Here is a 12,391-nt window from a genome sequence, read left to right as displayed (position 1 = left end):
TGAAGGTGGCTGACCGATCGTGAGCGGGGAGGCAACCTCTGCTCACTGCGTGAGCTAGGTTTATTAGGCCGTCTGCTCTCCTGTTTTTTTTTCAGTTATGTTGCAAGCAGGGCTGGTTGGGTTCACATGTATCCGCTAGGGGATGGGGACTTATGCATACTCAAGGGATTACTACTACTACGGGGAATCTGGTGTGGGATATCTGCTGCTACTGTTTGATTGCTTGCTTTTTCGTTATTGTTCTCACATGTCTGTGTTTTTATTTTATTATGCCTATTTTGTTTTCAAGCTTTATTGTTCACTTTCCATGGCGTTGCGCGGGATCGTGCAAAGATAAATTGCATGTGATTGTGCGGCACAAATGGTAGTATTATCGATCGATACTCATCTCTTCCACTCCAAGAGTAATTCTTGTTTTGTGCACAGTGAAGCAGGTGTGTGCTTGTATTTGGATCGAGGATAATGGTGATATGGGAATAGTACCTCCAACCCCAGCCCCCCTTAATCTACAACGCACAGGTTGTCGAAGTCATGGGGTATGTTTCTAAAGTAACCGAACTAGCCCGGGATTGACCGGCTCTATGGCATAGGTATTGCACAGTACCAGACTTGTCGACCTATGTGATTGATGGTTGGGGTCAGAGACGCCACCATCATACAGTTTGCTTATCCATTATGTCTCATGTTCGGACGGAGCACGCAACTATGGCTACCAAGATGGGCATTTATCCATACATGTTGGCGCAGATAAGCCGAAAAATCCAGCGGCTTGGTCAAGACTTGCGAGTGGTTGTTTGTTGATGGTATCACCAGCACTACGGTAAGTACTCGGGGGAGATATTTCGAAGCATGCCATGCGATATTTGGCCTATGATAAGGAATACCAATGTGTATCATAATTCGCAAGGTGAACAGGTGATGTACGCGTCCCTCAAGCATGACAGGTATTATTCCTGGGTTGAGTCGAGTAAATCTTGCAATGAAAGTCGAACAGGGTCGCGGGACATTCAGTGTCCCCCAAACAATTGACTACCGTTGGGTTTCTTAAACGGTGCCAGCTCGAGGAATGTCCATCATGAGCATAGCCCACCATTTTCCACCGACATGAATGATTTATCAACACGGCTCAACCCCCAACTCCAAAAGTAGGCCCAAAGGAGAGACCAGTGATACATGCCCGGCAAACCATCCAATCGTACCACGATCCCAATCCGGCACTTTTGGATGTGCCTCCATCTTCCTCTCCAACCTCGGGTCTACCTTACTACATACATTTACCACGCATCAGCTAGGTCGGGTAAAGAAGGATCGGCTTAATCAAGAATGGGTGAAACGGCCGAGTCTTTTGGGCGCTGGGTAGGATTGGAACAAATTAACCCCGCATGTATTCTCCGTAGAGCTGAGTCAGATTTTAACAAAATTCAAATTACGTCGAGTGGCTGTGGGCTACTGGGTTGTGTTTTAGTTTATATATTCAGTTCTTACGCTGACAGCAGGCAAGCAGGTCGGGTACCAAATCGGGAGGCAGGGAAGCGTGGCGGATATGTCGGTACTCTGGGCGAGCAAGCTTTCCAACCAGAGTGGATGTTGCCTGTTCTGGAGCGCTTGGGCCTGGGGGTGTTTGTCAGACGAGATGTGAGGATGGAAGGGGGGGTAGGGGGACGGGGGACGGACGGGTAAGCGGTCATGGTATGACATAGGTTGGTGAGAAGCATATTGGTAACATCATGTTGATTATCACATGGCCCTTGTATGAGTATTATGAATGGGTCGCTTTATTGACCTTGGGAATATGATATGTGTGATATATCATCTCACCATAGTTCTTTATGATATTAGAACCTACCTAGTAGGTATTTAGGATCTGGCCGAATACGAGAAGTTCTTAGAAATGAAATGATGCAGATGCGCAAAATTGACAGCTGGTCAGAATCTTATATTTTAGTCCCTTCTTTTGATTTACTTGCTAGTGTTCTTGAACCCGTTTCGCCCTCCTCTTTTTCGCATGTTCCACTTTGCCTGCGCAAACCATCCGTATATGCGGCCTTCGTTTCTTTAGGGCTATGGTAACACCACCGTATTGATATCCTTCCTCGCTAAAATCATGTTATGTACATATTTCACATTCCAACTGTGTCTCCAGGTCTGCCAAGCCCCAAATTCCGAAGTTTTTCTTGGAGCTAGTGTTAGTAAAATTCCTTCTATTAGTAAGAAATCTCCATGCTTAGACAGTGCTGCCAATGTCTGTGGCAACAGAGCTTGAATGAATGTGACGCGCAAGTCTTTCTCAACGGCGATTTCATTGTCTTCGTCTCGCGCGCTCACTCGTGTCGCAATTCAAGGGAAGCCTGCGATAAAGGAGATTCCCCACCCGTAGCTAGATAGTTCTACCCTAGAGAACATGCGGACGTGATTAGGGCTAGGGCGTATAAGTTCTCAGGATCTGCCATTTTAGGTCGTTGAGTTTGAGTATGGGGAAGGCCGCAAGTGGTATCCGAGTCGTACAAATAAATACAAGGCCGGAATGCGGACTTCAACGTCCCTCATACAGGATCATCCTGCAACTTTTCGCAGTTATTACCGGAGTACTTTCTAACTATAGCTATACCTCGAAACGAGGACAATTAGTTCACGTCTCAAGTGCGGGCTGTGCATGTGAAGTTGCAAATGCGAGACGTGACACCGCCGTAAACAGTGAAGCAACAACGAGGGCATAGTCAAGTGAATGCAAATACGGCATTTTAACGTCTCGCTTTCCAAGAGACGAATTTTACATTTTTGAAAAGGTTTCTTTGGCCATTCAATGAATCCTTTTTGTGTGGGAAACTGCCGGACGAAGAACTAGTACATGAACCTCAGGCCGTGGAACACAGAGCAAACGGTGTGGGGTACGTAGATGAAGTTTTATATCTGAAGAGCTCGAGTATCATGCCATGGTTAGGCACATATCTTCAAGTTTAAGTGTGTATCTGAGCCACACTACGGGAAACCTTGTCAGAAATTGGGCCCTGGAACCAACATAACTTACGCCGTCCTGAAAGTTTTACTCCGCGGATGGCGGGATTCGGGTTTGATGTCGTCCCGGCCGGTGCATACCACCCCCGCTCAGCATCCCCGCTGAACCATCCCGTAAGCAGATAATAACGAGGCGTTCGTAGCGTTCTAACGATCGGGAGATATTGAAAGCGGGTGAGACACGGTTAGTTAACGCACTTCGTTCATTGGCTCAATCGAACCGGCCTCGGGTTCGTTTAAGCCCCTGAGTAACTCCAAGAAGACCATATTCATGAGTGTGGAAGGGTCGTGATCCACGCAGGTTCGGGTGGACGAAGTTGTGTAATATACTGGATGCAGTAGTACTATCGACTCTAGTATCCGGGTGACGCAGCCGGTGGTTAGATCACTGAAGTACGTATGACACAACAGCGTCGTTTGTTGAACTGGTTCCATGGTGCTCCTGGACGATTCTTGACTGGGGTTGATATTATAACGACCAAAAAATGCGGCGTCAGCGTGAGCATTGCTCGGCTATGTGGAATGAAAGGCGGAAACCCGAGCAAGAACACAGCACGTTTCCCTAGAGGCTCGGTTGGATAAGTGCCAAGTGAGACTGGATTTGCGACTATGAACACTTTGGTTAATCCAACGCGCAACAGAAGCAGCATCGATCAACGCGGCGGCTGTCATTTTAACGGGTCTTGGCCACTGTCCACTGTCCATCAACGACCTCTCACCTTCAGGCTACCAGCCCATGCACAGTGACGACGGCCACATACACGCCGTAGTCAACAGCAAGATCTACGAACACGATCACATCCGCGAGAGTTTCATCAAGGAGCACGGGTAACGGTTCAAGGACCTTCCGACAGCGAACTGGTCGTAGTGCTCTATAAAGAGTATGGCGCGCCAGCGTTCCTGGACCATCTGCGCGGTGAGTTCGCCCTAGTGCTATACAATGAGAGGTCCGGCAAAGTCATCGCGGCACAGGATCGGTTCGGCATTAAGCCCCTAATCTGGAAAGTTTTCGACGATCGGTTGCTCATTGCGGCTGAGGCCACAGCTTTTCTGGCTCTTGGATGGCAGCCCGAGTGTGAAGTGAGATCATCATAGACAGGATGGAGGATTGGTGAGCGGACTGTTTTCATGGGGTCAAGCAGGTGTTGCCTGAGTATTGCATGGAAGTATCTCCACTTGGATACTTACAGCATCATCGATACCGGGAGTCTGGCTATCCCGAAAGAGGGATTCAGAAACTAGGGCCATTGAGGAGATGACATTGGGTGTTCGGGAACATCTTATCGAGGCCATCCGTCTGCATCTTCGAGCAGACGGGCCGGTTGGTATATACCTTTCAGGGGGCATTGACTCCTCACTCGTGGCCGGGATCGTAACCCATCTGGTGAAAGAAAGGGGCATCACTGCTGGAAGCCAAGATCCCACAGATCGAGTCCGCTGCTTCATTATCCAGGTCCCCCTGAATCCGGGTTTGACGATTCCGGTACGTGATTTCCGCTTGCGTGACTACTTAAATCACCAATGCTAACAGCTGACACAGAGATGGTAGGGCGAACAGCGGACTTCCTAGGTGTCTCGATCCAAAAGTTCGAGATGAACGAAGCTCGACTGACCCCAAACTTTGCCGATTCGGCCTACCACTGCGAGCACCACAATTCCGACCTCAATAGCGTGGGCAAGTTCGTCCTCTCCAAGGAAACAAGGGATAGCGATTGGGACATCAGTAAGGGAGAAATTTCTGGAGAAGTGGATTCTGCGCGAGGCGGCGAGGTCTTTTGTCACGAAGGATATTTACGAGACGAGGAAGCACCCATTTATGGCGCCGACGAAGTGGCTGAAGGATGGGCTGCTGAATAGGATGTTTGAGGGTTTGCTGACAAGAGAGAAGGTGGAGGGCTGGGATTTGTGAGTTATGGGTTGGTGGAAAAGCCGTTGCAGGACGGGTTTGGCGATGATGGATCTGCAGGCTTTTAGGAGGCTGCTTTTCGTGGGGCCGTGAGTTGTGCTGGATGAGAGGTTTTGGATTAAGAGAGTTGGGGTGGAGGACTATGGTGATGGGGAGTTGTCTTGAAGCGATAGAGGCGGGCATGGGTAGCGGTGACTTAGGGTCTTGATTAAAGGTAAAACAGTTGGAGATAAAAGTTTTAGATTGAGGTTCGGGATTATGAATATTCACTGGATTTCACCAATCATGACTTCGCCACTGGTAAAACATTCGAGCCCCTGACCACGACTCGTCAAGTGACTATCAGTAAACTTAACACCCTTTACTCCATGGGCACTCGCAATTTGACCATGAGAATAACGGAATATCAACGTAGTATTTGTAGCGTGTTCTGCAAAGCCCCAAATGGCCATCTAGAAAAGCCAGCCCTGGCTTGGTGCTACCCCTGTATCTGGTAGTGGTGGGAATTACAATGCACATACCGGCGAAGTGACTCGAATATTTGGCCCGAGCAGCAGCCTAATCACCAGACTACGTCTGAAGTATTCTCACTATATGGAAACCACCGCCGAGCAATGAGCTTGAACCTAACATAAAGATTCACAACACAACAACACCTACCCTACATATATGTCAGAGAACAGAATGCCATAGGCACCGGTGGGACACCGGTGGGGGCTCTGGTGTAGGAATGTGCGAGTCATGACACGATATGGAAGTCTTGGTTTGCGGAACAATCGGGGAAACTAGTGCTCCGCGGCTCCGACGTCGGGTTCTAGCTATCTATGTAAGGGGCGGAGGCCCGGGAAGAAGATAGAGGGAGAGTAGAGATCAATGCATCACCGTGGGCACCCCTACCTGAGACCGCCAGTGACCACCCGGTGCTACGTAGGAGGGACGCCCGTTACTCCCCATCACTCTGTACTATTGCCTTCGGCCTAGCCGTACCCTGACAATATACAGGCAAAGTTTCTCGCTCCATCGAAAAACCATAGAAACTGCACCAGTATGCATTCATTGAACTCAACTGTCTCGTGAGAAGCGAGGCAGTCATGTACGGGTGATTTTGTTACTACCAGAGCGAGTTACTACTGCCGAATCACCACGACTACTACAAGAAAAGGGGCATCGTAAGGACTGTGGCAAGCGCCAAAACACGCATACTTTGTTATGCTCGCAGGCTAAGGTGTTTTCTTTTCGGATTCGATAGTGTGGCTATAAAACACCATGTGGAATACAAAAGGCTCTGTTGTAATAGCTAATTTATATTGTCTAACGTGCACATACGCTTCTATAGCTTCAGTTCAGACAGCCTAGCCAAATGTCTATTTGGTTAGTTGTACTCCCTGTCAATATCACATCACTGGAGGTCAAGGTTCTTTCCAAAGACGGAATGGCGTGGATCCGGACGATGTGAAGACTTCTCTGTCTGTTTTGACATGCGACCATATATAACTCGAGAAGTCGTGGTTTATACCGAATAATATAAAGCGCCAGTACGGAAACCGGTTGTAGGATAAGAATATTCCTTAAATGTTTGAGGAGAATTTGATTTCGTATTACTTTTGTTCCTGATAGACTTATAGTCTTGAGAGGTCGATGGAATATTCGAGTTGATATAGTCTAAAGCATCATGGTATAGACGCTACTCTCTCGTTTGCCTTGGTCACTCTATACTACTTCGTGCTTCGTTCTTCATCATCTGAAGATTATTTCCCATATCCTCTTTCTTCGTTCCTCTCTGGACAGCAAGGACTCATGTATGCAGCCTGCCAGAGATCAGGCAGTTGCGCCGACCCAACTCACACTTTGTGGAATATGTGCAGTCGACGCAGTCCGTCACGACATGTTGAACCTTGATAAAGTGAGCCATGCCAATATTGTAAGAGACGGTCCGCTGGGTCCTAGAAACTCGTGAGTTGGTAAACACTGAGAGACATGCCCGATTTATTCCCGAGCATTAATACCTTCCTTCGACGCCGGGCGCCAAAGTATCAATCAACACCGGCCCACGGACCCCGTGCAAGATGCAACTTCTTGGCGCATATCTTCTGCAGCACGACAGCGCAGAGGTAAGTTGGGCGCCATTCGTGAAATTGCTGCCGTCCATTCTGCTACTCGCCCCCACGCTAGTAGATTGGACAAATAGAGTTGGGGGTGAATATCCACTCATTGCCGTGCCATCTTGAACCGAAATGACGCTGCAGGAGCCCAAGCGGAGTATAGCCAATTCGTGAACACCTCTGTGGCGGCCCCCCAAGAAAGACCGTGCGTGGTCTGCCAAACCCCATCTGATCGTTGCGTGCGCGGCCTCTGCAGGTGCAACATCTCTGAAGGTCACATTATCACTTGCCGGTACCGGTCTTTGAGACAGAACGTCTAAAAGTTTGGGCAGTTCAGATTGCGGTGATGTGGTGTCAGCGGTCATGGGGGCGGGCGAGATAACGAGCTTCAGTTGACCCTAGAAGAGGACCTACCGTGCACACCAGGGAGGAAGGGACAGCGGGGTTCGGCTCTATGAAACGACTTACGCGTAGGTTAAAAAGGGCTACATGAGAATCTATACAAGTGACCGGAGCCGACTGTCGGTATCGGCTGCCTCTGAAAAAGAATTTTGAATCGACTTTTGAAGAATCGCACATGGAATCGTAGGCCGATATGCGGATGGGCCGCCGGAATCGTCTTTCGGTCTTAGTTAAATGGCGGATGACCTCCATCCCGGAGGTAGCCTAGCTTCCAAAGAGCGAAACGTCATTTTACCCACTGCTCATTGGTGGTCCACTCCATGCGCCGATAAAGCATGGGTCAGCAGTTCGCATCGATTTGAATAACAGGCGGGGTCCGCGACGCGTAACTCAGCTGCGTTCAATGAGGAAAGTGATGCACCAGATCAGCTGAAAAATAACTGAACATGGTGTCGAGCTGCCTTGATCTTCATGTTAGAGAATCGGTATCTTACACTGTGGTACTGAGTCCTGGTTGGCTGGGCAGGAAAATAACGAAGTTCGGTCCGCAGGGAAGCGTGACTTCGGTGACGGAATGCCAAAAACATGTGCTTTTCAGGGATCTAGCATGGCACGAGGCCGCTGTCGGAGGTTAATTTACAAGTTGTCTTGGTTTCGACCTGCCGACCAGGTAATGTGCAAAGTGATGTCCTGGAAAGAGTAGACCAATGGTGACGACTCCCGTCAGCAGTGTGTTAACGTGGCGCACCTGGTTGGTGGCGAGCCAAAACGAAGTAAAAACGAATCTGCCGGTAGGAACCGACAAGCTTCGTCGGCTGTTGACGTTAGTCATTGTAAATACTTTGGTCCAATGGGTTGAACGGCGGACCAGTAGATCTTACACACGATGTAGGAGTTGAGGCTCGTAGCTTGGCACTTAGGACGCTATGTTTACCCATGCAGAGAACCTGACTGACTGGCCCGCACGCCGCCTTGCCAGCCGTGGCAATAACCAAGGCACAACCTAGATCCAACCCTGATGCTTCACCAGGTCTCACCAGGTCTCACCAGGTCTTGTGGGTTTGGATCGGAAGATGGTCGCAATACCACTGCAGTGTATACTTCACGACTGGGTACCCGACTCGCCCCCAATGCAAGGGATAAGCAAAGGACTGGCTCTGTTCAGCGGGGCGGCATAATGTTCCAAAGGCAGCATAGTGTTGCGCCTTAACGTAGGGCTATCCGAAAGACCGCCCCAGCGAACCACTGAGTATCTTCTCCGGCGACAGCTATCTGCATTCTTGCTCCATTCCACATGGCGACCGGCATCGATAACGTTGCGTCAACAGGCCGCAGTACTCAACGAGGAAGCCGGCGCCTCTGCTGGATGTGATGATGTGATCACGCAATGTGAGACGCCAGTCTGATGACCGAGAATGGAAGGGGTGGGCTATTGCTCCAGAACCTTGCACCAGGTAGTACTCGCTTAGGACCGCAGGAGACAAGATCATATCGTACCTCCATGGAGCAATGTGAGGGGCGCAACAGCGGCCGCACATAACCCCATCTGCGCCGTGGGTATTCGAGCTGAAAGTTCAGAGTCCAGCGCGTGATTCCGAAAGGAGAACGAAGGGGGATGCCCGTTATCGTCGCATTGCAGATGCGATCCGGTTGATGGTGTCCTGGCCTGTACGCTCACTGGAGCAATCGTGCGACTGTTCCAACATTTTACTTGCGCCGGACAATGCGGGGTTCATCTCGGACGCTGATAGGTAGGCTAAGGCGCGACGTCGAACTGGCCCCGGCTCCTTCGCGCAGGGTTGGATAGAGCAAGGTCGAAAGAGCAATGCCATGTTGTGATTGGTCACGGAGCCTAGTCCACGTGGCTGACATAGGTTAAGGCAATCCAGGAGATTTAGCACTCGATCGAGAGCATACCAATGCTGACGCCCTAGCTTGCCATGATTCCCAACTCAGAGAAAGTGGACAAGGGCCTCTCCGGCCAAGGCGTCTGAATGCAATATCCGCTGCGAGTTATAACCGCCCTGGTTTCAAGTCAGGCTCCTTTGTTGGCATGAAGGCAGCCGCTTGCGACCACCCTCGCATGGTCCAAGTCCGACGGCTTCCCCACACCGACAACACCGAGAATGATCGCCGTGGTGGAAGGATTTTGATCTGCTGCGCGCTTCAAGCCCGGCCTTGGCTGGGGGGGCCGGAGCATCTGCATTTGTAATTGCAGAGAGTAGTTCTTCGAGCTAGCTGAAGATGGTGTGTTTGACGAGAGAAGAAAAGAGGATCTCGTGACTCGACCACCTATAGATTGGGGTCTTTCAGATGTGATCTTGCTACGAATCTGAGGCTACGAGAATGGCGGTGAGGGAGAACCTGCGACTTGAAAAGAACGGCTCAAACCAGTTCGTAATTGGTCCCCGCGTGCCCACTTATCAGATAAGAGTTAACGACAGGGGCGTGCCTGGCAGGAACAGGAACAAGCGGAGACAAGGATCCACAACCCGTGCTGGTTCTAGCGTCAGGGTCCCTCCAAGAATAGATTTTATACAGCCATTTCCTACACATTGACACTAGACACTAAATACACGATAATTACCGAATAACAAGTCTTACAAATAATAAATAAGTCACTGTAGACGAGAGGGGAGTGAAATATTCATTCCATAGTTTTCTTCGTATTTTTACATTTTTTCTTCCCTCTCATATGGCTAGTTGAACGTGCTGTGTCTAGACGGATATGTTGGTGTATGAAATCAATTGTGCCTGGAATGTTTGCGACCCTAGCGATGTCGAGCATCTGCGAGACTGCATAAGACTGTGCATCATTCGACTAGATGCATGCGAATAATGCCGGGCCCCGGAATGCTTCTCGATAGCATTACCCAAGATCTGCACCGACGACAGCTAGCGAGCAACTTTCTTTTTATCTATGTGTGTGTGTCTTAAACAGTCCAGGTTGTTGAATGTCATGCATCATATTCCCAACATGGACGCATCTGACAGGCACCAATATGGAAGATGCGATGCAACTGGCCAGTCTTGCATATGAATTACACACCTGGGTAAGCGCGGCTTCTTAGAGGAGATGGATATACTTTGGGTAGAGGTGCTTGCATGAAAAGCGTCCCAAGTCGTTTCGACGGCCCCAGATTCGATATACAACATGCGAGATGCTACCCTCCTACGTTCACATGCACTGTGCGCATCGAATACAGCCGTACGAAGTAAACCATACACCGACAGCTGTGACATGAGCCTGATCCATAATGGTAAATGGTAAGATCTACCCAGGTAGTTTGCGTTTACGTGAGTACTGCGGTAGAAACTCTAATGGAGTGGCATATGGAGAAGGCGGTATGTTGGATGCTACGAAATGAGGCATATCTCTGTTTCGGTTGAAATCTTGGCAACTCCTGCCATAATCGCACCAGGAGTTTTTTCATGTGAGATCATACACCACTGGCCGGTACCATCGACCATCAGACCGGTTTCAACGGTTTCTGTTAGAGCAAGCCACCCTCTTACATTATCGTGATGACTTGCGATGCCATGCGGTTGTTGCGGCATGCGAAATATCCGCATAAAAAGAAACCCAGCGAACAGACGGGTTGGAGGAAAAATAAAACAACAAGAAAGGGGGACAGAGAATATGCTATGTCCCAATTGGGGCCAGTCGACAACTTGCCTCATGGTGCTGAGGATCTTAGAATGCAGCATGAACGATGGGATATCTTGAAAGTTACGGTTTGTGGATAAGGGTAGGCGAAAGCTGTGGTGTTCTGTGATGCACTCTAGTTTCTGGTCGGCTCGTGACGTAATGAATCCTCCGATGCGAGGCCGGGGGGTCCTTGACGATCGGCGCAGTGTACCGTGTAATTGGCGATGAAGTGTCCCATTGTAAGAGGGTCATCAACGCTTCAAAAGTGGCGATTCATGAAATACTATGGGGTCTAAGAAATAACGTCACAAATTCAAATATTAATCAGTGCTATAACACACCGGATTATGATCGTTGATGATTGGTACCGAACCTGGGAGCGTTGCACTCAATCAGTTTCATCAACTAGAAGGGACCTTGGACTAGGTTAGACCTGTTTACTTGTCTGTCACTTGACCAATCCTGCTTTTAAAATGAGAGTATCGTCGACTGGCTTCAGTCTTGATTCATGATCCGATCGGATATGGGAGTGTCAAAAGAGTGAACCTCGATCACATGGTCTCAAAGAAGGCATCTCGGAAATTGCCTTGAGACACCCATCTGGGGTTTCAAACGTAATATCAAGACACCACATGCAGGTCTTAGCAAGGCGGCCAGCCGCGTTCCCGCTGTTGGTCTGGTACCTTGCAGCTATGCCGATGCGTGTCGCAACAAGGTCAGCTTATAACATCAATATTTTGTTTCAATCCTGTAAAGGTTGTGACAGACACGTCCCAGATGGCCTTTTCCTTAATTGTGCCCAGAAACAGTCGTGACTTGATTTGGAAGCTTGACACGGTCTGCACCAATGACAGCGGTCCACGAGGATGACCTGGAGTCCCGCACCGGTTTCAGTGGCTGCACGCCCGCAACCACCCATTGCTCAGCGAGCCGTTATGACCGTAGATCACCCCGACCTGCTCAATCCTTCTGGGTGCAAACTCAAACTGGAAAAGTGCTACAGGATGACCTTGCTGTCGTGGGATTGTGAGGCAACTTCCGCATCAAGCGACAAGGCGGTGAGCCTCATGTTGTTCAGGCAAATTAGCTGAAGCAATCGTCTGAATTTGAGATTCAACTGAATCCAGGCACATCCTGAGAAAATAGATTCGGCACATTGTCCAGCCGGCGCCTCCATGAGCTTTCGGCCGACGGACCAGCGACTGCCGGCTGATTTGTGACCTCGAGATTTGCTCCAGCTCAACGGTTGACGCAAGGTGCAGTGCACCGTCGGGGATTTGCATATTCTCGTTTGGACTTTGGTCGCACGAGCCCCTT

At 49.5% G+C, this 12,391-nt stretch overlaps 2 protein-coding genes across 2 annotated transcripts; one reads left to right on the top strand and one right to left on the bottom strand.

The window, feature by feature from the left end:
• Positions 1-4,270: 4,270 nt before the first annotated feature.
• On the top strand, positions 4,271-5,176 carry BCR38DRAFT_525143 (uncharacterized protein; the record flags this gene model as incomplete). Its single annotated transcript, XM_040865310.1, has 2 exons — positions 4,271-4,502; positions 4,556-5,176. The coding sequence occupies 2 exons, from the start codon at positions 4,271-4,273 to the stop codon at positions 4,870-4,872; spliced, it is 549 nt and encodes a 182-aa protein (XP_040713913.1). The 3' UTR covers positions 4,873-5,176.
• A 1,320-nt stretch (positions 5,177-6,496) lies between these two features.
• BCR38DRAFT_437377 (uncharacterized protein) lies at positions 6,497-7,870 on the bottom strand. Its single transcript, XM_040860523.1, has one exon. It carries the CDS (start codon positions 7,386-7,388, stop codon positions 6,921-6,923), a length of 468 nt encoding a protein of 155 aa, XP_040713912.1. The 5' UTR covers positions 7,389-7,870; the 3' UTR covers positions 6,497-6,920.
• Between the last annotated feature and the right edge of the window lie 4,521 nt (positions 7,871-12,391).

Source organism: Pseudomassariella vexata (assembly GCF_002105095.1).
Source record: "Pseudomassariella vexata strain CBS 129021 chromosome Unknown BCR38scaffold_9, whole genome shotgun sequence".
NCBI classification, from domain to species: Eukaryota; Fungi; Ascomycota; class Sordariomycetes; order Amphisphaeriales; family Pseudomassariaceae; genus Pseudomassariella; species Pseudomassariella vexata.
The sequence above is the reverse complement of the archived record's forward strand: the minus strand, read 5'-3'. Positions and strand labels throughout refer to the sequence as shown.